The sequence below is a fragment of the Gopherus evgoodei genome, chromosome 2 (genome assembly GCF_007399415.2).
Source record: "Gopherus evgoodei ecotype Sinaloan lineage chromosome 2, rGopEvg1_v1.p, whole genome shotgun sequence".
Taxonomy (NCBI): domain Eukaryota; kingdom Metazoa; phylum Chordata; order Testudines; family Testudinidae; genus Gopherus; species Gopherus evgoodei.
In genome coordinates, this window is record NC_044323.1 from 253,840,725 (window position 1) to 253,868,353 (window position 27,629).

Consider the following 27,629-nt stretch of genomic DNA (forward strand, 5'->3'; position numbering starts at 1 on the left):
AATTCAAACTTGAAATAGGCATTTAAAGGAAAAGCCAAACCTGCAGAATGTGAAGTCACTTGAAAGGAAACTTAAAAAAATATTGCATACTCTCGCAGAATTTCCTCAGTCCCTCTGCTCTAAAGCAACCAAGTATGTTCCATTTGGTAAGTGGAGAGGGCATGAGGTCTGAATCTAAGGGCTAGTCTACACTAGTGGGGGTATCGATCTAAGATACTTCGACTTCAGCTACGCTATTCATGTAGCTGAAGTTGCGTATCTTAGATCGATTTTACCTCGGGTCCTTACGGCGCGAGATCGACATCCACGGCTCCCTGTGTCGACTCCGCTACTGCCGCTCGCTCCGGTAGAATTCCAGAGTCAAGACGCGATATATCGATCCCCGAAAAATCAATTGCTACCTGCTGATACGGCAGGTAGTCTGGACATACCCTAATGTGTGAAACAGTGGAACTTTGTGTAAGTCAAATTCTCTGTTGCTCTGTACCTTGTATGTTGACTGCAGAATAGAGAGGCAGTATGGGCTAACAAACAACTTGCTTGGGCCTCAGGAAACCTGGCTTGTATTCCTGGTTCTGCCACTGACCTGATGGGTGACACTGAGTAAGTCATTTTGCCTTTCTGTGCCTCAATTTCCCCATCTGTAAAATGGGAATAATTCTTTGAGAGAAGATTTGACATCTGTGGAAGGAAAAAAAAAAGTATAAGGATTAAGCATTACTATATAAAATGCTACCAAATCAGAATACCTTTTTTATGCATTCATTCTCACTAATGTAAGGACTGTACAAGGTGCAGGATCATGGACAATCTAGCCTTGTGTGTGAGACCTGTATTGCACGTGTGTGTGTGTGTTCATTCTCTCATTTCGACTAACCATAAGTAGCCCCCTTGCACAGAATGGTAAATAACAGTATGTTATGCTTGATCATGTATTTTGTGTGGAAGACGCAACCTCTTGTAAAAAGAGTACAGAGTTATTAAACTGAATTAATAATTAGGTACCTTATTTTGCTTTTAGAGAAGGTTTATAATCAATTTAATCAGTTAAAATTACCTCAATCTATGGTAAGAAAGGGATTCCAGTTTCAAGAATTCCAGACCATTCTGTGAACACACTCTTTCTCCCACCATTTCTCCAATGAAATCATAAGTAGTTTTTTGTTGTTTGTTTGTTTTTAAACAGTGGTCCCCAACCTTTTTGTAGCCAGTAGCACATTCACGTTTTCAGAAGAGTGTGGCAGGCGCCAACAATTACTCACATATGAGGCCGGCTCCAGGCAACAGTGGAGCAAGCACGTGCCTGGGGCAGCACGTGCTATGGGGCGGCATTCCGTCCATTCTGCAGAGTTGGAGTGGTTTTTGTTTTGTGTTTTTGTGTGTCTGTCTGTTCTGGGCAGGGCAGAGAGAAGCCGGGAGGACACTGGCACCTGCAGCCCCGGAGTTCTCTGTCTCCAGCAGGCATGGTGCCATGGCTTCTCTCCCCTGCTGGGCACTAGGCAGGTGCACATAAATGCCCTGGTGGGTGCCATGGTGCCCATGGGCACCACGTTGGGGGCCACTGCTTTTAAAGACTGCTGGGATGCTAAGGAAGGGAAATAGTGCTCTAAAAGGCGCCACCTTTATTGGCGAATTGAGGAATTGAGGAAGAACTGATGCTATCTAACAATCTTCTCTCCTGAGAAGTCTCCTCTGCAATCTTTATTATGGAATCAAGCAATTTTTTTTTACTGTTTGAGTTTGTGGCAAACCTTGTTTTCTTAGCATGACCTAACAGTGAAAGTAATGTGACAGTAAGAAAATCAACTCTACAGAAAAGCCATTGGAGAAACAAGTACATTCCTGCTAAGAAAGGAGTTGTGGTTATTGAGGAAATTATGTTCAACTCGTGCAAATATACAGAAGGAGTGTTCATTTTGCACCTCTGTATCTCCCTAATTCACAGGACTTCTTGATTTGCAGAACTTGCTAAGCCAGTTTTCACTGTTGTGAATGCCTTTAGGGTGGAATGAATAAAGCTTGCATGACTATTCCTAGATCAGTCTCTAGAAGACTCATCCTCCTTTCTCTCAAGATCGGGCGTGCAGAAGCCATTAAATGGCAAGTAAATAGAGGATATAAATGGAGTGAGAATAGCTGTCTTTCTTCTTTCTGGGCTTAGTGGGAGGCAGACTGTCTTAATGAGGAATATATATTGAAGGGTAAACAGTCTAATACCCTGGTATTAGACTGCTGTGTTGTGAATCTTTTTTTTTTTTAATGAAACATAAATTGGAACATGCTGAACAGAATCTGGATAGTGAAGTGGCAAAAATAGTCTCTCTCTATATGGAAGGCTGTAAAAAGCTTTACATGGAACACAACTGTAACTCAGCACTCAGAAAGGTTTTCATTTTAACTTAATCCCCTCACCCATGTAAGTCATCTATTATCATATTTACTGTTGTGGTGCCTAGGGATCACCCAGGATTAGGGCCCCACAGTGCTACTTGGACATCTAACATTTTAAGACAGATGAAAGAGAGACTACGTCTATGTTGGTGATCCAGTTAATTGGTTGAGGTGACATGGAATGGACAGCAAAGACCATGCCAACTAAAAGAATTTTGGGGTCCTCTGCACTATGGGAATGGCGGCGGGGCACCTGAGTGGAGTTGTGATTTGGCATGTGGAGTCAGTGCCACTCAGGTTTGGCCTGGCTGCCCCTGTCTCAAGGAGGAGCAGCTGAACCAAATTTGAGGGAGTGGTGATGTGACCTAGTGTGCAGAGTTGCAGCTCTGTTCATTTCTTCCCCCCACCCTACCCCTCAGTGATTGGTGGGGCCCCTGTGCTAGTGCCCAGAGAGTACACTGGGTAATCTGGGCCTGGGCAGATGTACCTCTGGAAGATGATTGTGTGTGACATTGGTGAGGCATTCCATAGTTGGATGTCTGTTTCTGCAGTCACAAACAGTCTCTCAGTCACTTTTCATGGAGAAGGTCGGTACATCTGCCATATAAGTGGGAGAAGTTCAAAGTGGACCATGTTTCTGTGGAAGTGAAAAGGGAGGTGTTTTGGGAGAGGGTTGTTTTTGTTTTTTTGGGTCACTGACATCCTTCCCCCTTGCTTGCCGTTAGTTTTTGGGGAAACTCTATAAGTCTTCAGGCTCTTGCACTGCAAGCCAAAAAGGTTTTCTGCAAGTTAAATTGGAATCTCGGTATATTGTAGAAGTCTTTGTGTATTGAAAAATCCTTTTTCCTTCAAAGGTAATGGCTTTCTCTGAAGAACAATCATGTTGAGACAATTTTGGGGTGGGTGGATATGTGCCAGGATTAAAAGCCATGGGGGATAAGCTAAATGAAAAGGGAAGGGAAAAAGGGAAGGGAGGAGGGAGGCAATATGGGGGCAAGTGTGGAGTGAGACTGAGGGGCGGTGGGGATAGTAGGGAAAGAAACCATGTGTACAAATGGGCCTAAGGTAGAATGATTTGAAGTGACTCTCCCTTAAAGCTATAGAAGGAGTTGATAGAGCTGAGAAGTAAAATTCCGGAGTTCCTGGCTCCCAGCCTTGTACTTACACAATACAACACCTATCTTTTGCCTTTCACTCTAGTTAGAATATAAATGTACCTATGGTTGGATTGTAAATACATCCTGTATCTACACAGGTATTGTTTGTAGGATTTAATTATTTTGGACTTCTTTGTGTCCACAGTGACAAGTCTTAAAACTTTCCTTAAACATCGTCTTCTTCTCTACTATGGAAATAGACTATTTCTTTATAACAGTCTGAGAGAACCTAGCCGAATTCACAACATGAAATTATACTTTTTGAGTTGTTTTTTATTTTTAAAAAAATTACTGATTACAAAGTCTTCCCCTCTTGTATATGTATTGTATAGTGTTTTGTATCACTGATTGTAAATCAGACTATGGACAAGCAACAAAAACCACTCTTAATAGAGTTAAGGCCTGCATTTCTTTGCCAGCTCCACAGCACTTCCTAAGGGATTGTCTTCACTGCAGAGTTCACTTGCGTTGTAACCTGAGTGTTGTCCCTTACTCAAGTCCCATCTGCACACACAGCCCTTAGTGCAAGTGTGGTGATACTGTTAACTCGGGGTGGCTGACCCACCAGGGGGTATAAGCTAAAGCCCAAGTGAGCACAATGCAATCAGCTCTGCAGCTGAATTGTTATTTGCAGGAGTCTTTCTGTCTGTGTAGGATCACCACACTCCTGAACAAAGGTATTGATGCTAACAGAAGCTTTTTTCCCATTAATATAGCTGCACCTATACCTGCGATTATAGCAGCATAGCCATGTCATTTAGGGGTTTGTTTTTTACATACATTCCTGACATATGAAAGTGTGGACCTAGCTGCCTCTTACCTAAGATAAGCTAACTTGAGAGGCATTCACTTGAGTTAATTCTGCAGTGAAGAAATAGCCTAATGAACATCTGTGCCTTCCTTTTGATCAGTGGCTCTCAACTCTCCAGACTACTGTACCTCTTTCAGGAGTCTGATTTTCTTGCGTACCCCTAAGTTACACCTCACTTAAAAACTACTTGCTCACAAAATCAGACTTAAAAATACAAACATGTCAGCACACTATTACTGAAAAATTGCTTACTTTCTCCTTTTCACCATATGTCATAAACAGATAGTTAAGGATATTTAAGAACTTAACTTAACAACAGGAGTACTTCATGTCTCTTTTGCCTGTAAAGGGTTAACAAGTTCAGTGAGCCTGGCTGTCACCTGACCAGAGGACCAATCAGGGGACAGGATACTTTCAAATCTTGAAGGAGGGAAGTTTTTGTGTGTGCTGTTAGTGTTTGGTGGTTGTTCACTCTGGGGGCTCAGAGGGACCAGATGTGCAACCAAGTTTCTCTCCAATCTCTCTGATACAGGCTCTTATAAGTTCAGAATAGTGAGTAGTAGGTAGATAAAGCGAGTTAGGCTTATGTTTGTTTTCTTTATTTGCTAATGTGTGTTTGGCTGGGAGGATTTTAATTTGTACTTGTATACTCAGGCTGGGAGGGTATTCCCAGTGTCTATAGCTGAAAGACCCTGTAACGTATTCCATCTTAAATTACAAAGATAATTTTAACTATTTTTCTTTTTAAATTAAAAGCTTTGTTGTTTAAGAAACCTGACTGTGTTTTATTCTGGTGAGACCCCCAGGGAACGGGGTCTGGATCCATCAGGAATTGGTGGGGAGAAGGAGGAAGAGGGGGAGAGAGGTTACTTTCTCTCTGTGTTAGGATTACTTTCTTTCTCAGGGAGAGTCTGGGAGGGGAAAGAGAAGGAGGGGGAAGGTGCATTTTTTCTCCTGTTTAGATTCAAGGAGTTTGACTCACAGTGGATCTTCCAGGGTAACCCGGGGGGGGGGGAGGGAAGCCTGGGAGAGGCAATGGTGAGGAAAGGTTTACTTTCCTGTGTAGTTAAGATCCAGAGGGACTGGGTCTGGGGGGGGGGGGTCCCCGGACAAGGTTTTGGGGGGACAGAGTGTACCAGGCACTGGAATCCTGGCTTGGTGCAGCGCTATAAGTACTAAGCTGGTAATTGAGCTTAGAGGAATTCATGCTGGTACCCCATCTTTTGGACGCTAAGGTTCAGAGTTGGGAATTATACCATGACACCATAATTATAAAATAAATAATTGGAATATAAATATTATTGTACTTGCATTTCAGTGCAGCATATAGAGCAGTATAAACAAATTGTATGAAATTTTAGTTTGTACTAGCTTTGCTTGTACTTTTTATGTAGCCTGTTGTAAAAACAAATAGCTAGATGAGTTTGATGTACCTCCTGGAAGACTTTTGTGTAACCCCAGGGATACCCTTGGTTGAGAACCACTGCTTTAGATAAGGGATACATTTTTCCTGTATCCTATAAGGCTAAAAATACGGAAGACTTTCCCAAAGAGCTTTACTAAAGCATCATAACTAGCTTTTAAAAGTGGGACTGAAGCAGGACCACCTTTCCACCAACTCTTCTAAAAATCCTACCCACAGGACAAAAATCTGATCCATTTTAAAGAACTTGGAGTCTGATGTAATGAAAAAAAATAACATAGTAAGTACAATTGAAAATGACCATGAGAAGATGGTGGTATTTGCCACTCAACTTAAACTAGTCTCCAAAGCGAAGGTAGCTAGTAAATCCACTAATATCAATCCAAAACAAACCATTTCTGCCAGTTCCCTCCCATCCAGAGGGTTTATCTTCACCTTTCCCTTTGACGTCTTTCCAAAAGGAAGGAGTTAGGGTAGTCAGTGTTTTTACGGGGATGAGTGCCATTAAGAATTAGCCTTGCTATACTTCAGTATTGGGTTAGTAGTTTTTATTTATATTTTTTTATTTATTATATTTATTTAATTATTTAATTTAATTTTTTGCAAGTAGGTAAAATTGGAAAAGGTGCCATTTCTAAAGTTTCTGAATTGTATCCAACTAGGAAGTGATATGCTAGTTCCAAGGAGTGGAACAAATTGGAGAGGTGCCTTTAATCTATATTATGAAATACTAAGCAACTGCTTTTAGTTTTTATGAGCTTCTAGCCATAGTTTAAATTTGCCTTTTCCCTTCCCGCAGAAAGAAAGGTTTTAATCCATGTGGAGCGTTTACGGTGGGGGTACAATTATTATGGTGAGATTAAGAGATGACTCCAATCTACTGTGAATGCAAGAAGGTCTTTGACTTTCATTAAATTCAATCCAATAACTTACACTTTTTATGGAAGCTCTTTTAGCATCTCTGCTGTGCTGTCACCAAATGCTTCCTAAAGTGATCTTGTATTCTAGTAGGTGACAGTAGTTGGGGGAGGGTGTTTGAACTGTGAAGATAACTAAATCATGAACAAGAACACAGATTTACTATTTTAAGTGTAAATTGGCTGTTGGGATACCATGGAAAGCTTGTTGGCCCATGTAGGGAGTGGGGAATTCTCTGTTCAATTATAAATTCATTTACTCGATGACTGTTGACTTAACTTCAATTTACAGATTTAAATCTTGAAAAGAGCAGTCCAGCATGGCATTTTGGAGCATCTCAAGTGGAAGATATGGGGAATATTATTTTAACACTAATTTCTGAAGAATACAGTAAGCAACAGTAGTAAACTTGGGTTTGGCTTTTTACTTTATTTCTCCAGAATGTTGGGGAGTGAAATAATTTCTGCCATGTTTTGTAGATCACAGATTTGCAGATCCTGAAAGAGTGAACTATAAATTTGAAAGTGGTACCTGGTAAGTGGAGTGAGTGTGTTTGGGTGGTGTTTGGTTTTTTTACACCTAAGGCATAAGTACAAAACCTTACCTACACTTAAAATTTCTGTACTTGGCTACACTTGCAAGTGGTCTTTGTATTTTTTAATGTCTTCTATTTTGCTGGGAAGTTGCTTTAAAAAAAAATTAATAGGTTGCTTAACTGAGATGAGGGGTTGTAAAACAGAACTGTATGCTGAGTATCCTATGCTGGACTTGCACGGTATTGATTAAGAGCTGCTACTATCTCCAAAATTGTGGTGTTAATTATCACAGATGATGGTAAACACACTAGCCTATTAAACAAAGATAAATAAGTTCTTGTTAATAACCCTATTGACTTTGGCTTTGTTTCAAGTGATGGGGGAAAAAATATTTGCTCAATGTAACAATGGCATGCAAATGTATCTTCATGTGTCCAAGACAGTATGAAAAGCAATGTAAAATTTTTCTAATTATAAATATCAGTGTCTTTTAAAATATATTTAGTAATGACAATTGCAATAGTACCAGTTATGATGCAAACTTCTTAATCTCACTCATCTCTTTTTAGCATATAAGATTCTTCGCAATGGTATTACTAAATGCTTTCTAAGCAGTGCCTGCAACAGAGATGAGTGTCAGAATTGGTTTTAGTTAGATCTTCATGAATTGATCTGGAAGAGGGAGTAAACAGTGTGGTCATAATAATCACAGATTCTACTGGTATTTGCAGCTCTTTCTAGCTCAGTAAAGCAAGGGAAATACTATGATTTAAAAGGTCATAAATATTGGCAGAAAATAACGAGATTCATCCAGTAAAATCTACTTAATAGGAGGGAGAAATCTGGATTGTAACAATGAGATCTGGGAATGAGAGTGGACAGCAAGTTAGATAGGAGTTTGCAATGGAAGACGAGTGAAAGAACAACAAGGAGTCCGGTGGCACCTTAAAGATCAACAGATTTAACTGGGCATAAGCTTTCGTGGGTAAAAAAAAAAACAAAACCCTTCTTGCATCTGAAGAAGTGACGTGTTTTACCCACAAAAGCTTATGCCCAAATAAATCTGTTAATCTTTAAGTTGCCACCGGACTCCTTGTTGGTTTTTTTTTTTTTTTTGTGGATACAGACGAACCTGTCTATTCCCTGATACTTGAAGAGTGAAAGAGTTAATGCCATGTTGAGCAATCTGTATAGAGGCATATTTTTAGAAGGGTTAAGCATTTTGTATTCTGAAATATCAGAAACTTTGTGTTCTTCCTGTAGACTTCTGCTCATCTTCTAGTCTGTAAGATGTAATTTCCTCTGCAGGCATCAACTTTAAATGAGTCCAGTAAATGGTTGAAATGGACTCCGCAGATGAAACCAGTCTATTCACAAAATCAAAATTCTACCTATTTGAGAGTCTATAAAATGCCTCTGCCATGATTGCTGCTGTGTAACACTTGACTCAAATAGTTGCGTGGATGTGATGCACAGGAGTATTAGTGACTAACAGAGCTTTATTTCTGGGTCCCAGTCACCTGACATGGGCCAGGGCTTCAAATGGTTAATTTAATACCTTGTTGCATGATTCAGATGAGTATCCTCTTAACTCAATAGATACCAGAGTTATTGACTTGCAGCTGTAACTTCTGTAGGATCACATTCTTCTAAATATGTATGTTCTTTACATCAGGGGGAGATGGGGTGAGAGAGAGAAGAGTGACCGTGTTCAGGAGGCTAATTTCCCATAAGGCAACATCTCATCTAAAGCTAAGCCACATGATGCAATTCCCAAGCTAGCAGCACAACTGTCCATGAGTCCTCCAGGAAGCTAAATAAGAGCCATGGATTTTTGTTGTCATGTCCAGTCACATATGTAGAGCACAATTGACGGACTTTGTATTCTGTACATTCACTGCTGTAGAGCAAAATCAGCCCTTTGCTGCAGAACTGTGCTCTAGTAAAATACTCTTTCTTTTAACTATACTTTCTAGTGGTTTTGATTATGAGCAAAACTGCCCAACATGAACAGCATGTAAACAATGCAGTGCTGCCTGCCATAAAGATGGGAGGACAAGTAAATCTCTAGCCTTAATACAAAGGTAGCCTTAAAAGGGTAAAGAAATGGAAGCCGGTTGGTAGAGCTAAAAGTCTATCACTGACTTATTTCCTGAAAGTCATGTTGATCACATAACCTTAGATTGGCTTTTGCATCTTGTTTGGGTTTTTTTGTTGTGTTTTTTGGGGGGGAGGGGGAGGGGAGGGGCTTTGAGGAGGAAAAAGAGATGATGCTCTTGACCAATTTATAGCTGCCCTGGGTGTTGCAGACTCCCTGCTGATTACTATCCAGCTATCTGTGGCTGAGTCAGTCCTGTGCTAAGCCACCGTTGTGACCTCTAGCCACAACATGGGGGGTGGTTGAACAACATGTGAGCTAACACGATAGTGGCCTGAGCGTGGGACTTGAATTCTAAGCTCTTTGTTCAGTTTGTACAGTGCTGAGCTCAATGGTGTCCTGGCTCATGACAAGGGCCCCCAGGCACTACCACAATATAAATAATAATCCCCATGCAGACACTAACTTCCTCTGTGGTCCTAGACAAGTGGGATATCCTCTGTTTTAATTTTCTCATCTTTTTCCATTTTTCAGTACTTCTGCAGTGGACGGTGTGATTTAGCTCGGTAGAGAACAACATAAAAACCAAGCATTGGGCTGGGGCGGGGAGCACACCTGGAAAAGACACACACACAACTGTAATGGAGATGAGACACAGGGTAGCAAAAGAGACAGACTACGAGAGGGGGAAGCGGGAAAGAGACAGCTTAATTAGTCCATGTGCTCTGTGTTTCTGCCAACAAAGAATGGGTGTAAACGTAAAAGAATGAGAGACTAGTAAACAGAAATGAGGGAAAATGGCACTGGGATGGATGGAATGAGCCAGATAAGGGAAAACACGCTTACGACTCTTAAATTTGCAGTCTTCCCAACTGTGAACAACCTCAGGCCTTGTTTGATAAACGTTGAACATGAGTTTAAGCTTATGAATAAATTACAGTTCCGCTTGCCGTCTGTGTGGTAGATACTGAGGATGGGGAAACTTCAGTGTGTGTTTGTGCTTTATCTGAAGCAGCAAGATGGAACTCGTAGATGATAATACCATAATCAGAGCAAGAGGCTTACCGTGGCAGTCATCTGACCAGGACATCGCAAGATTCTTCAAAGGCCTAAATATTGCCAAGTTAGTTACCAGCAATATATATGTTTATGGCTTTGCGAGACAGAAATAGTGCTTGCTCTGCTTCAGTGATTCACTCTTGTGCCTCCTTTTTCCTTGTCTCGACTCTTTAAGGGGAGGTGCTGCACTGTGTCTCAATGTACAAGGAAGAAGGAATGGGGAAGCTCTCGTCAGGTTTGTAAGTGAAGAGCATAGAGAGTTAGCACTACAAAGACACAAGCACCACATGGGGAATCGGTACATTGAGGTACGCTGCAGCAATGGTGGTTGCTTTTTTGTTTTGTTTTTTTTAATCTTTGATAGGGCTACAAATATCATGCCACATATAACTGATTTTTTCCCCTTCTTTCCCTAGGTGTACAAGGCAACAGGTGAAGATTTCCTTAAAATTGCAGGAGGTAATCCACTTTTTCTTTTGTGGGTGGAGATGGGATTCAGTTCCAATAAACATCTTTAACTTAGAAACCCTTTGTAATTTAAAACTATCGAATGTGATCTCTGAATTGGCTCATAGAATACATAGGTAGTTGATGTGCTGAGATTGCTACCTACTCTGCTGATCATTACTGTCTTACAATTTACATTGTTCTTTCCCTCACCCCCATCATATTGATGAATCACAATAAAGCATAAAAACTGTAAGGTCTCTGGTGCAGGGACTGTCTTCATTCTGTGAATACAATGCTTGGCAATGGGGTTCTGATCCCTGAGGAGCTACTGTGACATAAATGAATTCAATATGTTCTCTTCCTTTTCAAGGAGTCAGTCAGTTAAGGATCTTACCAGACTTGTTTCTGAATTTCATTTCCTATGTAATTTTCCTGGGGCCATGGCTTCCATGTAATCAATTATAGAAAAACATAACCTGAATTTTTTCACAACAGTGATGTAACTCTGTTCTACTTGTTCTCTATTGTTATATACAAACCTGTGTGAAAGCAAATGAGTTTCAAAATATAAATTCTAATTACTAGGGATGGGTGAAACTGGTTTTATTAAACAACTTAAACTTTTCCTGTATCCTAAAATGATCTTCCTTCCAAGGGAAAGTTGATCACCAAACACTGGAAGGGTACAGAAGTGTTTTGTGAACCCTCACGCCATCTTCTCTCGCAACTCCTCTCTCACCCCCTGGTCTTAGCCAAGGGGGTTGGATAAGGTTCAACAAGCTGCCACCCACATCTGTGGTATTGGGTCTCATTCTCAGGGGCCAGACAGGCTTGGTATAGGAATTCCCTGTTCCCTGCAGGCTGCAGTAACCTAGTATTTAAAAACCACAAATACCAATACTCTGAAACTTTTTAAAGGCTCCCTAGAAGGGGAATGTGTGGCTGAGAGGGTTGGTAATAGAGTGTAGCGGTGCCTTTGACTTCTAGGGGTATGGCTAAACTGGAAGAGGTATGTGTGATTGGCGTGTGTCTTTCTTCTAAAGTTTGGCTTTAAACATCTTTCTCCTCCCTCCCACCTTTTTTAATCCTGGTCTAGACATAAAGTAGGTCACTAGATGGACCCAATTTACAATCTGTTTCCTGATAGACTCTAGTGTCCATTTTCTGGAAAACAGATACTGTTGGCAACTCCAGTAGAGACAAAGGACTGAGTAGTCATGAAAACTGACTCACCTGAACCTTGGTGATGGTCCTTTGGAGGCAGTGCAGATACACTTGTGCTGCTGCTGGCACTGCACTCTATGGCTATAGAACTAGGTTGAACTTGGGTCTAAATGGTGGTCCATCTGGCATATCTTAAACACACAGGTGCACACATCCCTAAAATTGGATATGTCAGTGGTTTGCTCAGTGGTCCTCTTCTCCCCAATCCTAGAGGTAGAGGATGGGATTTTCAAAGGCACCTAAATGCCATGGACTCTCAGTGCGGCTTGTGATCCTTAGTAACTTATCAGAGGGGTAGCCATGTTAGTTTGGATCTGTAAAAGCAGCAAAGAGTCCTGTGGCACCTTATAGACTAACAGACGTTTTGGAGCATGAGCTTTCGTGGGTGAATACCCATTTCGTCAGATGCATGCACGAAAGCTCATGCTCCAAAACGTCTGTTAGTCTATAAGGTGCCACAGGACTCTTTGCTGCTTTTAGTAACTTAGGTACTTATGAAAACTCCACCCACAAAGTGTTTGCTTGTCAGTCATTTTAAAAACCATGGCAAACAGATGAATCTTGCATTTCACCCTGTAAAGATAAGGTTTGTGGCTCTCTGTCCGTGCAGCAAAGTATTGTACCAGCTATTGTGAGATTGACTGGGGAGTGTTGTACAATCTATGACTTGCTTATTTCATAGCTCACTCTGGAGAGCTGACGTGTCTTGGGAAGAGAACCAAGTTTTGGGATAAGAATACAAACTGACATCCTTCCAATTGGCTGTAGATAGGATGCCTTGGATCACTTTACTGATTTTACTGTGGTATTACGTTGGCAATGTAAGCAATGCTGATAGACTCCCATCTAGTTACAGAAGGCAAAACCGGCAAGCTTCTAAAGATGACAATTGTATCAAGGTGGAACCAAATGCCTGAACCTTCCTAAATGCACTTTTTTGCTGGCAGTTCCCAGGCCGTTGTCTGGGGTAGTTTGGTGTCTGAAACAACATTTCAGAAATATGTATTTAAAAGTTAAGGCTTGGAATTCACCAGAAAAGCCATTCCAGCAGCATCTGTGCTACTATGTGAGAGACTAGTGTTTTGCTGAGCAGGCAAAGACTCAGTGTTGTAAATGCAGCCTATTTTCACCCTTGGGTGAGGGTGAATCTCATTTAAGCAATCAAAGGAGCAGCATTCTAGGCCTCAAAGGGAGGAGTGTCCCATATGATGACACTCCTAGCTTTCCAGGTAGCTTTTGAGTGGGGAGAAACAATGTGAATTTCAATTCTATACCCTAGGTGCAAACAATCCGTACAGGGAGGGAGTTGCTGTCTTTGTGTCTGTGGTGTCTCAACTTGGATTTTGTTTTTTTTGTTAAAGGTACTTCCAATGAAGCAGCTCAGTTTTTATCGAAAGAAAACCAGGTGATTGTCCGGATGCGAGGTCTTCCTTTCAATGCAACGACAGAAGAAGTGCTGACGTTTTTTGGCCAGCACTGCCCAGTAACAGGAGGAAAGGAAGGAATCCTGTTTGTCACATACCCTGACAACAGGCCAACGGGAGATGCCTTTGTGTTGTTTGCTTGTGAGGAATATGCACAAAATGCACTAAAAAAACATAAGGACTTGCTGGGTAAAAGGTACATTGAACTCTTCAGGAGCACGGCAGCAGAGGTTCAGCAGGTAGGGTGAAAGCTTCCAAATATCTTGGGCTCTTCTAATCAAAGAAACAGGAGGACACAGTGGTTGGCATGTGGTTGGGGTCTTGAGGAATTGCTCTGTATCTTGTGGGAGGAGAGTTGTTTGACCTCAAAGCGTGGTCAAGGTCAGAAAAGGTACCTTGTGAAGCCTTTCATCAAGAGGTTTGATTCCTGTTTGTATGCATAGTCAATCTGCTCACTCTGGCAACTGTGTTTTTATTTAAACTGCTTTTTTTTCTCCTGCTAGCTGTGCAGGTGGCATAATTAAGAGACTTATCAACAGGACCACTTACTAAGTTCTGACCAGTCATACCTGGGCAAGCCTATTGCACATGTAGGGTTTGCACAGGCCCAGTAGAAGGCCTTATTTGGCTTGCAGAACCTTTACTGGAGGGGATGCAGATGGCGGCACTCAGGCTGATTTCAGGGGGCTGGCAATTACAAGAACAACTTCTAAATTGAGTACACTTGATCTTGAATCATTGGGACACACAAGTAGAGCTTCACAATCCCAATTTTCATCTCTTGAGTTGACCTGCATTTGAAGAACACTAGGTGTCGAACAAATCCATGTAAAGTATCATCAGAAGGCTGAGATCCTCTGCTTTCCAGTGGTATATAACATTAATTGGTAGTCCTGGGAAATTTAATCTGGATTTCACTAAATTCTAGAAAACAAACCACCACCAACTAAAAAGACCCCTTGTTTTCTGAGAGTTCAAATTTTTCATCTTAGTTGCTTAACATTAACTTCTGTCTAATGATTACTAACTAGTTAGAGGCTTGATCACTGTAACTTATTGCAAGTTGCATGGTTCAGTTTGGCCGCATAGCAGCACGTGTTTGTTTCGGCTGTTCCCATGCTGCCTAACCATGTTCGTATTAGTGCGTTCTAGGAAAACCTGGACAACTGTCCTTGGCAGAGCAATCCCTAAAGTAGAAGAAGGAATACTGTGCTTTCTGTTACCAAAAGTGGTGGAGATTTAGCTCCCCATCCTGTCCCTGGTTGGGGTAAAAGTAGTCACAAACAGCTCTCCCTCTTTCTTTTACCATGAGAGCTCCCTCTCTGTTTTCAGTCTGCTTTAATCTCTTCAGCAAGACCCAGATTGTGAGGACAGCAGGAGAAGGGGGCAATGCACTCTGGGATATCTTGCCATATAAAGATCTGCAAGGAAATAGGATCAGTCAAACCAGTTATAGAAACAGAGTCCTCTCCATGCTGCAAACATTATGTTGAACTGGCTACTAGCAGTCAATCCTGTGCCAGTCAAGGAGACTTGTTACACTGGACAACAATGAGGAAACTTCCTACCACTGCACTAGCACGCATGCTGCTCAGCTGATTGGTATTAACAGTGGAAATGCTAGTGTAGCCTGACCCTTGTTTGTGTGACAAGATGGCAGAAATGACAAGTTTTGAGCTAACCTGGAGTTTTCATAGATCTGGAGTTTGACTCTTTCTGTAAAGCCTTATCTGTTTGCACTGATGAAAATATGCATAATATTGCTATATACGTAGATGTGATCAAGGGAAATGATTGAATATTCACATAACTGTTAGGCAGGGCTCTTACTGTTTAAACTAGAAACAATAAATCTAAAATGTAACATGATCTTTTTGGCCAAATATATTTACTTTTAGCTGACAGATGGTGTTGCTACATGGGCAACTTCAGTCATTAAATGATGGTTTACACTGTACCGTAGCACATGAAACAAAAATCTTCTAGTTTCAGGACTCTTCTCTTCCTCCACCTTGACAGTGTAGTCTTTTGTCCTGGTTAACAGCTGCCTCTTTTGTCATCTGGGTTGGATGCCTTTTACTAGAAACAACTCTTCTATGACCACATAAAGTGCTTTGGGATCCTACAGAATGAAAAGCATTGTTAATGTAATATACATAATTAGTAAGTTGCTGCTCTGATACATCTCCTGGTATGGAGCACTGCAACTTGCAGTCTGATCAAAAAGAAACCAAGATGACATTTTCAAATAAAACCACCCAAAGACTTCAGACTTACTTAGAACTTATTAATTCAAGCTGTATTTTTCTCCTTGATTAAAAGCCTACTGCTTAGATGACTTACCTTCTAAGTATTGCACAAGTTAACTATAATTAACAAAAATTCTACCTACATTCAATTCATTGGAACAAGCTTGAAGTCTCACCATTTCTTTGTTTCTGTTTGTTGTGCAGGTGCTGAACAGGTACTCTTCTACACCTCTCGTTCCCCTTGCAGCACCGCCTGTCCTTCCCGTGTTACCTCAGCAATTCATGTCTCCTACCAATGTCAGAGACTGCATACGTCTGCGTGGTCTTCCCTATGCTGCCACTATAGAGGACATCTTGGAATTCTTGGGGGAGTTTTCTGCAGATATTCGAACCCATGGGGTTCACATGGTATTAAATCACCAGGTAGGTAGACGACAAGAGAATGCAAATCATGGTTGCGAGTGTGCTACCCACCACATGATGCCCTGGGTTGATTACTAGTGCAATAACAGGGAAGCAGCCTTGATAAAGCCCCTAAATGCACAAAGGTGAGACAGATACTGATTCTGTCCTCCAGGAGTGTAATGAAAATAATAGTCTTTCACAGAACCTAGCTGTTTCAAGGCATTGTATTTTTTTAATACTGGACCAGTGTAGCAAACAAATTGCTAACAGGATCAACTGAAAACTTGGTATGGTTATCCGTAAATGTATGTAGAATTATTTCCATTGTGTGTAAATAGGTAACTCATGTTGCACGTGTGGGGTTTGAAAGCAGAGTGTGTTGGCTTTTATATGGTGAAACATACAATATCACACCTAAAAAGATTAAAAACATTTCCTCTTTTTCTTGATGATAGTAGATGACGTAATAGGGGTAAGGAATCTGTTTTTATGGGGTTCTGATTAAAAAACAAACCAACAACAAGAACCTTTTAGACTGTCCAGCCAAAAAGTCTTGTCTGTAGTTTGTTTGGCTAATGGTATGGGGTTTCTTTTGTGGGGTGTTTTTGTGGGGGTTTTAATTTTGTTTTGTTTGGGTTTTTTTGGGTGCCCAACTTAAGAAGCCTTTAAAAGAGACTCTTAAAGAGGATGGGTATTCAGCATTTTCTGAAACCAGTCCCTTTTAAGGCTTCTTAAGTTGGGCACCAAAAATCATTAGAGCCAGGGGCCAAGGGTTGTAAGAGAGTCTCTGCCTCATTTTAATATGGCCCAATACATTAATTTCAAAGACTTAGTTACTTGAATGTGATGCAGAAAATGGCAAGTAAATTTTAAAGATTTTAAGTTTTATGTCCACAAGATACACACTACATTAATTAACTTCTCACAACCTACCAAAATCTCTCTTAAAAGGATTATAAAAGTAAGTTCATATTTGTAACTTAGTGAAAAAGCATAACTGTCACATGCTTATTTAACATCTGTTACGGGGCTCACACAAGGGACAAGCCTATGTGTTGCTATTTATTAGTGACTTTGTTATATAGGGTAAACAATGTGATACTCTATAGGCTTGAAATAATTAATTTGTTTAGTTTAGATGGATAGTATCAATGTTCATTTTTAAGCATTATTTTTATCTATCTAAATTTTCACAGTTGTGGGAAATTATGGGTGGGGTCAGAAGTTCAGAGGGTATCAGGTAATTAATGACAGTCAGTATTGAGATTCAAAAAGTTAAAGCTTTAGAACTGCTAAAACACAATTATCAATATCAAAACATATTAAGTAAATATCCTTAAATCAAATGTTAAATTCTCAAGCAGCATTTTTCTTAATTTGCTGCTCTATACATTTCTGTTGTAATGACCGAAATAATTTTTGGTCGGTTTGTATGTGTATGGTGAAATAAACACTTACCAGTAAAAATCTAATGCTTCCAAGCCTACCTATATAATTGGAAATCTGCAAAAAATATTGCGACTCTTCCCTGGGATTTCAAATTAAACTGTTCCATTTACCCAACCAAAATATACAAATTGATACTTAATTTCATTCTTATGCTTCACAGATCTTTAATCTCGTATCAAAATCCTTAGAAACCTGATAACTGACCACTCTGAACTAGCAATCTCTTAAACTATCAATTCTCCCTCAGGGAGGGCTGGTTCCCATTCTCCTGTAACTTGTGATATGGGTATGGTTAAAATTTTGTCACGATTGCTTTTGGTAAAAGTCACAAACGGATTGTGGACAATAAATGGAAATTCATGGAAGCCTATGACCTGTCTGTGACTTTTACTAAAAATAATGAGCGGGGACTGATTGGGGGAAGGGTGAGAACCTGAGCCCTGCTGTGGGAGGTGGAGAGGTTTTAGTACCCACTGCCCCAGTGGCTGACAGCTCCATGGCTCCATCTTGAGAGTTCCAGGTCCCCTCTGTCACTGGCAGTTTGAGAGCTAGCAGCTCCGCACTCTGGGGGCCCCAGCCCCAGGGCTGAAGCAGAAAATGTCACGGAGATCTCTGAAAGTCACAGAATTCATGACCTCCATGACATAATTTATCCTTAGAGGTTAATAACCTGTTTGACTTAATCCATGAAAGCCTGTTCTACTCTAGACAATTAAGTCAATTTAAATCCATGCTCTCTGAGTAGCATAGTTAAACCAACTAACCCCCCATTGTTGACAGTGCTAGGTTAACAGAACAATTCTTCTGTTGGCCTACCTACCGTTTTTCAGGAAGGTGGATTATCTACACTGATGGGACAACCCTTCCCATTGATGTCGGTAGTGTCTGTCTACGCTGAAGTGCTGCAGTGGCGCATTTGTGCCGCTGTAGCAATTCAAGTGCAGACAAACCCTGAGTAAAGAACAGATATTAGACAACATGAGTGTGTTTTTGTTTTCTGAAGCTTGTTCCTTCAGTCTGTCTCACATGTTCAAACTGTCTTGTAAATTACTCTGGACATGAACCATAATCTGTTATGACGACACCACATACACTATCCGTGCTCAAATTATCTTGGACTGACATTTTGCCTTACTTGTCCCATTCTCTTTGGCTTTCTTCCTGGGCTGTGACACTCTTAAAGCTCACTGCACTTGGTGCTCTGTTAACAGAAGAAGACAGTCCTTGCACCAAGGCTCTTACAGTCCACTTCAGACACTGACTGTATAGTCTAAATATACAAGACACACGTTCCAAACTTGAACCACTTGCTCTGTGGTGAGTGGCGTCACAAAAGTGTATGGTTTTTAAGGAAGGATGTGATTGTGCAAATGGCAGCCATCTTTTCAGTGACTTAAATCTGGGTCTTTTATCGCTCCAGTACAGACCTCTACCACTTGTGCTCAAGGATTAACTAAATTGGCTGGATTGCCAATTCCAAGACTAATTTTTAAATATCCAGAGATGGTCCAAGAGTAAATTAAAAGCATAGTTTGTCAATACAGCTTGAGTGCCTGTGTGGGGAATATGTTGGTGAAGAGATCTGCTGTCTTGCCATCTGTTGCTCTCCTTGTGTCCAACACAACATGTAGTAGTAGACAGGAATCCTGCCACAACTGCCATGTGGGAGCAGATCTCCTGCTCCAGTGTAAAGATTTATTTGTACATCGTTTATTCAGGAATACTCCAGCTTTAGACAGGAGCTTGAGTGAGCTTAGCTGCCTTAGTGACCCCCTCTTTATTGCAGTACAGCCTGTGGTTATGACCATGGTCCGTCTCCACTCTTCCTACATATCGCAGAGATAAGCTTTGCGCAGGGCCTGAATTCCCTCCTGTTCAACCTCCCTAAATCCTAGCCCCTACATAACTGAGCTGCACCAATTCATTACATGTTGGGCTGGCTACACCTGGTTGGCATTTTCCTCTTGCAGAACCTTCTGTCTGAGGAGTTGAGAACTTCACCAGTGCTGGTGAATTCAACTGCACAATACCTGTGTTAAGGATAGCTGATCAACACTCCATCAGTATAATCAGGGTGCAAGGGACAGAGGAGATTTAACTTGTCCAAAGTCACTGGTGGTGTCTATCTTTTGGTATGCTCAATGTTGTAAAGGTCCATGTCTTGTAAGCTTGGCCATTTGCAGTTTAAAAGCAGCAGTAGCTTGCAAAGGCACATACTTACTGAGGCAAAGGCAAGTGTATAACAGATGCTGGCTATGTTTAGGAAAAGCTTTTTATGATGGAGATCGGGGTCGGCAACCTCTGGCACGTGGCTCACCAGGGTAAGCACCTTGGCGGGCCGGGCCGGGCTAGTTTGTTTACCTGCCTCATTGGCAGGTTCGGCAGACCACAGCTCCCACTGGCCACGGTTTGTCGTCCCAGGCCAATGGGGGCAGCGGGAAGTGGCATGTGCAAGGGATGTGCTGGCCGCCATTCCTGCAGCCCACATTGGCCTGGAGTGGCGAACCGCGGCCAGTGGGAGCCACAGTAGGCCGAACCTGCCGACACGGCAGATAAACAAACTGGCCTGGCCCGCCCGGGTGCTTACCCTGGCAAGCCGTAGGCCTGAGGTTGCCAACCCCTGATGTAGATTGAAGGTTTTTTTTGCAGTGTTGGAGCCTTTTTGGTCCCAGGATATTAGAGACAGAAGTTGGTCCAACAAAAGATATTACCTCACCCACCTCTTTTCTCTAATAGAGTAAAGGCTTCATTCAAAACTGCTGCCACAGTGCATATCTGAGAGGGTAAAGATTTTGTCATGCCTGAATTGTATGGGGGCCTTGTGAAATAATGTTAGCTTTTAAATGGTCAAGCTAAGCACTGAAATTAATCAGTGGCTTACAAACTTGAATACAGTCACGCCTTTGCTGTTGTCATTGCTTTTTGTCTCCAGGACACTGTTCCTCTTTATAGAAGGAAATGTGCTCTCTGAACAGAGGACTAAAGTTCTTAGGCCTTATCTACTCTGGAAAGTGTTTTGGTGGTGGTGGTTTTTTGTTTTCTTCCAGTGTAACCTAGGGCATGCATTTAAACCAATAATTTTACAACTATAAACCATCCCATGTTGCACCGTCCTCCCCACGTGGGCACTCTTATTTTGGTATAAGAGTGGCTTTTGCGGGGTTCAGCTTAAATCCCTTCCCAAGCAACATAAGCCTTTTTTTCCATTCAAGCTAATACTGGGATAAGAGGTTTTCTAAACTTTTATTTTTTTACCAAAGCTATACTTGGAGCTAACGTGTGGCATTTTTATTCTCTCTATTCTGAGCCATAAAAATAGGCAAGCTGTACTATAGTTAACAGCTTTACTTAAATATTCAAAACAAATGATAGTAGAAGGCTGACAAACACTGATGTACTATACAGTGGGCAGACCATGGGCCCAGGCAGTAGTGAGAATTTAAGTGCATCAGAACCATTGATTTGGTACAGGAGTTGGGGTGGTAATGGTCAAATAGTCTTTGTAAAAGATGCTGGTAACACTGCATGCATCTGACGAAGTGGGTATTCACCCATGAAAGCTCATGCTCCAAAACGTCTGTTAGTCTATAAGGTGCCACAGGATTCTTTGCTGCTCTAATATTGCAAGTGACTCCTGTTTTGGTACCACATGAGTATTTACATTGGAACTATAGATTTGCTCTTGTTCCTTTTCTTGGTTTTTCAGGGCCGTCCATCAGGAGATGCCTTTATCCAGATGAAATCTGCAGACCGAGCTTTTTTGGCTGCACAGAAGTGTCATAAGAAGACCATGAAGGACAGATACATTGAAGTCTTTCAGTGTTCTGCAGAGGAGATGAACTTTGTATTAATGGGGGGCACTTTAAATCGAAATGGCTTGTCCCCACCACCATGTAAGTTACCATGTAAGTTTTGCATGGTTCTTGGTGCTACTCTATGCTGTGTGCTGGTAGGTGTTGGAGCTTCTTTCTCTTCCCGGTTCTTTGTAAGATACATTAAATGAGGGTGGAATTGCAAGGCTTTTCAATCTGAAATCATCAGTAGCCTGTGATCATTTTTCTTTTGGTTGTGGATTACTATTACTGAAGAAGAATTACTTTCAAATTATACTCTTTTCCACTGACAAACTTGTTTTCTGCAACTTAACTTGCTCTGGACAAGCAATGACTCTGAAAGGAAACTTTGCCACCTAGAGCCCAATAAAAATTTTAATATGAATTAGTTTATCACTGTGTGTGTGGACTCCATGCCGCTCCCTTTCTTTTAAAGGCTAATTCTTGCAACCTCTGGTAATTCTTTTTTCCCAAGTCTAAACACAAATATTCTACCTGTTGAACAGCTACTAACCCCTGGACTCTTCCCTGGACATCCAGAATGCATGGAGTTAAGGTTGCTGGTGTATGAATGAAATATGTATTTAGACATGCAGCTAAGCTACCCAAATGTCTGATGATCAGAAAGCAAGACTTTGCTTCAAGCTGTGCTCCTTATTGGGTATGAGTCATTTGGGAAAATGGGATCTAATCTAATATTTGAGAGAAAATACTTTAAAGGCTCAGGGGCTGACATATGTTTTAAAGTAATATGGCTTTGAACCCATGGGAAAACAATACTTCGCTTCAAAGATCACAAATGGCAGGATAATTGAGGTAGGATCCTCCTGTTTATGCAGAAGAAATGGAATATTCTAAATCCAGCCAGGCTGGTTATGACCAATGCTGTTTGTTTACCTGGTGGCTCCTTGGTAGCTCAGAGAGAGTTGATTCCAGTCTGCTTTCTAGTGAACAAATACTTGCATCAGAGAAATACCACCATCATAATTGATCCCCTTGTCAGCAGAAAGGCAAAGGCCTGAATGGGAGTGAGGGATAGACAGGTCACTTTTCCCTAGATATGGGGCAAGTGTACTCTGATTTTTTTTGTTCAGAGACTTCTTTTGTGAAGGTTCCCAGAGCAGGCTAACCAACTCTGCTGAAATAATGAAAACGTTTTTTGGATTTCTGAGTTTCACCTTCTTACAGCTATGAGCAGAGATGACTAAAAGTTCCAACAGGCTATGTCTCCATGTCTGCTTGTGATGCGGGAAGTGAGGAGTTGAGTCATCAGATGGTCTCTTCACAACTGCTGGTCCCTTTAAAAGGAGAAGAAAAAAAAAAGTGTGATCAGTTTTGCCCTTCCTAATCTGTCTAGATTAATCAGAATATGGTGGTGGAAGAAGGAGAAAGACACTACTCTCAAAGGCTTTGGGGAATAGTCTGATCCCACCCTCCTAGTTCTTGTATGTGTGCAACTTGTAGAAACACCCTTTTTTTTGTTTTTTGAATTTGCATTATCCTGTTAAATGAAGTAGTGACATGATGGGAAGTACCAAGAAATAATACAATGGGCCTGTTGAGGATGGAGATCTCTAAATTGTAGGAATGCCCTGTATAATGCAATCTTGGATATTGACAAGCTTTGCTCTTGTCTTTTGAAAAGAGGAGATTTAACTGATAACTGAAACTAGACCAGTAAACCAACTCATCTCTTTGGAAAAAGAATTTGTTCCCACAAATCATAGAATCCTAGAAATTTAAGGCAGGAAGAGACTTTGGTAGGTCATCTAGTAGAATCCCCTGCACTGAGACAGGACTAAATATTACTTGGACCATCCCTGATAGGTGTTTATCTAACCTGTTCTTAACCTCACTGACTGAGATTCCACACCCTCCTTAGGCGTTTTGTCCAAGTGTTTAACCGCGCTGACAGTTAAAGTTTTTCCTGGTGTTTAATCTAAATTTTCCTTGCTGCAATTTTGTGCCTGTTACTATGTGTCCTGTACTCTGTGGTTAAGGAGACCACTTTATCATGTGGCTCCCTACAATAACCTTGAGAGCAAGAGGTGGCTTCTGTGTGATTTCTACACAGATAACTTCATGAAAATGGGAGCAAGTTTTTTCCAGATCGGAAAGACCCTAGATCTACTTCAAGGCTGTCTTGCTGAATATACTGGAATTTGGTGAACCATGTTAATCTATCTTCCTTCGGTTCTTCTAGGTCTTTCTCCTCCATCCTACTCACTTCCAGCTCCTGCAGCAGTTATTCCAACAGAAGCTGCCCTTTATCAGCCCTCCATGCTGTTGAATCCACGAACGCTGCAGCCCTCCACAGCATACTATCCAGCTGGCACCCAGCTCTTCATGAATTACACGTACTATCCCAGGTAAAGCAATGAGACAGGAACAAAAGTCCTTTTACAGCAAATGCTTGAAGCTCTCAAAAGAGTATTAGCTGCCGTGGTGAAGGCTTGTGCTATAGAGAATAGCCTGCTTAGCATTTGATCAGGGTAATTATTTCAGAATCCACTGGTGGGGTTCCAGTTTTAGAACGTCTCAGGTGGCAAATTTTAATGTCTGTAAAATATCGGTCACTTGAAAAGCGTGTGGCTTTTGAAAAGTGACCAAGTGACTTAGAAGCACACTTGTTGTTGCCTCTCCATGGGAATTGTCCTTTTTTTTTTTTTTTTTTTTTAAGGGGCTTTTTTGTCTCTTCTTTCCCTCAACTTGTTTTGTAGTGTTCTAACTGATGCCTTCTGCCCTCGCGGTAACTGCTTTTCAGTGTCTCTGTACAGTTAAAGGATTTTGTAAACTTTGATGGGGAAAGGTGCTATATAAATGTAAATATTTCCACGTGTTTCAGTGCAAGTTGACTGACTACTGTTCTTTTCCCCTCTCCATCCCCCATTTCTCTCCTCTGAGGACCTTTAACTTTTCCTGGTTTAAAGGAAACAAACACTTGTGGGAGGGGTATAGTAGGTTTAATGTATACTTCACAATCACAAAGTAATGGTTCGTTCTGATTAGAATGCAAAGTACTTCATACTGTCGAGATTGTATGTGAGGCCCAGTTTGACTTAACTTTGTAGTGTAATGTAAGCCATCTTGCGTCAACCTAGTTGTGCATGTGTCTACATTTAAACTTGTCTCCCACTGATATAAGCACCACATTAGAGAGACACAGTGACACTGTTCCCCATTGAGCCGGGGTCGATATACTGAGATTGATGCAGCATGAAGGTAAACGCTGTTGCATATGTCAACCCTAACAGTCCTCCAGCAGCTGTCCCACAATGCCTGATGCTGATAGCTCTGCTCACAATGGTAAATGCCCAGCGGTCACAGAAACCGAATGGCCTCCCTTCCCTTTAAAGCCTCATACATTTGTTTAAATGGCTTTTCCTGATTATCCAGTTTGGCAAGCACATCTAGCAGCAATCTGTTGTGTGCAACTGCCCAGCTGACCATGCAGGCTACATGCTCCAGAGGCACTGCAGGATGGAGTAGACTGGAGATATTGGATCTCCTGGGCCAGTGAGGAGAAGAGGCTGTTTAGGCATAGCTACAGACCTGCCAAAGAAAGGTGGATATCTGAGCAGAATGCATGGGAGATGCAGGCCAAGAGGTATGACAGGGACTGGCACCAGTGCCATATAAAGCAAACGAACTGCGTCAAGCTATCAGAAGGCTAGCAAGGCCAACAGTCTATCTAGTGTGGAGCTGCAAATGTACAGCCTTTACAAAGAGCTGAATGGTGTACTTGGCGGAGACCCCACCACCACTCCACAGACCATTGTGGATACCACCAAGAAGCCCAAGTCTCAGGCCTCTGGCAAGGAAGAGGTGGAGGAGGATGGGGGATGTGAGAGTGGGAGGTCCAGCTACAAGGTGAACCAGAACCTGTTCGAGACTCCACTGCAGTCCAGTCAGTCCCGACAGTTGAGCACAAGCGAGCCTGATGCGGGGAAGCAACCTGGGGTAAGTGTGTAAATGTATTTCCCATTATAATGATGGCACCCTCAACTTACCAGGACACAGCTGTTGACTCTTCATTAATTTACTTGTAGTAGAAGAGGTGGTGTTATCTGCTTTTCATTCCCCTCTAGAGGAAGGATAGTGGGGGGCCATGTGGAACAATTTGTTAATGTACACAGGGATGTCCCTTGAATCCTCCTGAGTGATCTTCATGAAACTTTCATGGAAGGTACTCTGCAACCCTCTCCAGAATGTTTCTAGGGATGGCAGCCTTATTTCTTCCTCTGCAATACGGACACTTTCCCATGCCAGTCAATAATAACTTTCTCACAAGATGCGTGAGGTAATATCTTTTATTGGTCCAACTTCTGTTGGTGAGAGAGACAAACTTTCAAGCCACACAGAGCTCTTCTTCAGGTCTGGGAAAGTGATGCCTTGAGTACATTTCTGTGTGGCTCAAAAGCTTCTCTCTCACCAAGAGAAGGTGATCCAATAAGAGCTTACTTCACCCACCTTGTCTCGTTAATATCTTGGGACTGACATAGCTACAACTACACTGCATACAGTAATAACTTTGGCAACTGCCACTGCAGTACACAGGCTAGCAGCATACCGATCCGGGAGGCTTCAGGACACCAGCAGTGCTCTGTTCCTTTGTTACCCTCAGGAGAGAGAGAGAGAGAGCCAGATAAAACCTTCAGCATCTGTGGTCAATGGTGCCAGCATTCAGTGCCATTGCCCTTTATGCATAGCTTCATGCAACTGAGCAATTCCCTCTTCATTTCCCTCACTGCTGGTGGGTGACACTCACCAGTGCTGGTGCTGTGAGTGGTACTGCACACGAGCACTCTGTAGCAGAAGTGCCAATAAGCATGTCTGGTGTAAAATTTTAGGGGAGCAGGGGAAGGGACTTCTGACTCTTAACTTTCACTTTCCACTGTGACTATACTGACAATGGTACCTCTGTGTGTTTTATCTGCAGTTGCTGCTGTTTCAGCCTTCAGGGGTTCCACCGCCACAACTATGGACCATCTAAGCCAGATAAGGAGAAAGAAGAGGACTCAGGATGACACAGTCAGCAAGATCCTACAAGCCAGTGTTGCATCAGATGAACACTGCACGTAGCCTGTAGAAAGGCCCAGGAATCTCCAAAGGAAAAACAGAATCAGATGCACCAGGACATGACGGGGCTTCTTTGGCAGCAAACAGACGCCGAAGACTCGCTTGTGGATCTACAGGTTCAACAGTCATGGGCTCGCCTCTCTTTGCAGTTCATGAAGAACTCTGTTACCACATCATCTCCCTACACACCCCGCTCAACATACCACATAGTATCAGGGAGCCGCATCCCGACTCCTACTACTTCACCCTGAAGAACATTAAGGACAACTACACTTCTCATACACTGATCTGAGGCAGCCATGGTTGCTGTATGTGTAGGTAAAATGGGCATGAATGTTCTTTCCACTTAAGTTTTGTTCCATTAATTTAAGTTTTTAATATATTTGCTTTTAAATTGCACAGACTTCTTGGAGTGACTTTGTTACTGAATAAAATTCTATTTCTAAAAGTAATTCATCTTTATTAGTTCACAACATACACTGCAGAGAACTTAGCAGTTCTGAAAGGACCCACTTCTTGCTGTGCAGTGTGACAGCACATAGGATTAGTGACACAATGTGATAATCCTACATGTACAGCAAACGCTTCAAAATTAATAGGTGCATTGACAGTGTTATATTCACAGATGTACACCATGCAACACACAGTTCCTAACAGACCCCAAAACAGCAGAACCAGTTAGAGCACAATCCACCACAATGCATTACTGTGTCTTGCTGTTAAAGTGCTCTTTCAAAGCCTCTTAGCCATATAGCTCAGGCCTGACGTTTTCTAATAGCCCTTGTGTCTAGCTGTTGAAACTCGGCAGACAGTCACTCCACTTTCCACTCAGCAGCAAATATTCCCCCTTTTGCTTTACAGATATTATGTGGGACACAGCAGGCAGCTATAACTATTCAGGCGGGGAGGGGTTGTGTGTTTTTTTGGTTTTGTTTTGTTTGTTTTTAGGTTCAGGTTCAATCTTGTGGATGAAGTGACACTGGCATTGTTGAATCTATCAAAAGCTCATTCAGCTGTCATTCTGCACCTGCTGAGCCAGTGGTTGACCCTTTCCTTGGTGCTGTCAAGCTAGCTGGTGTACAGCTTCATGAGCCAGGAGAACAGCTAGATTGGGTGTCCTCCA

The 27,629-nt window shown here is 41.8% G+C and overlaps 1 protein-coding gene across 2 annotated transcripts in view; it reads left to right on the forward strand.

The window, feature by feature from the left end:
- ESRP1 (epithelial splicing regulatory protein 1) overlaps window positions 1-27,629 on the forward strand; it is a 60,564-nt gene that overhangs the window by 11,960 nt on the left and 20,975 nt on the right. The window contains exons 5-13 of one of the 2 annotated variants that reach the window (XM_030549586.1): window positions 6,992-7,090; window positions 7,180-7,234; window positions 10,347-10,457; window positions 10,569-10,701; window positions 10,810-10,852; window positions 13,429-13,730; window positions 15,945-16,163; window positions 21,301-21,499; window positions 23,631-23,796. In XM_030549586.1, coding sequence (XP_030405446.1) covers window positions 6,992-7,090; window positions 7,180-7,234; window positions 10,347-10,457; window positions 10,569-10,701; window positions 10,810-10,852; window positions 13,429-13,730; window positions 15,945-16,163; window positions 21,301-21,499; window positions 23,631-23,796 — 1,327 coding nt within the window. The remainder of the gene's footprint in view (window positions 1-6,991; window positions 7,091-7,179; window positions 7,235-10,346; window positions 10,458-10,568; window positions 10,702-10,809; window positions 10,853-13,428; window positions 13,731-15,944; window positions 16,164-21,300; window positions 21,500-23,630; window positions 23,797-27,629) is intronic. The other variant, XM_030549587.1, reaches the window with a different exon arrangement.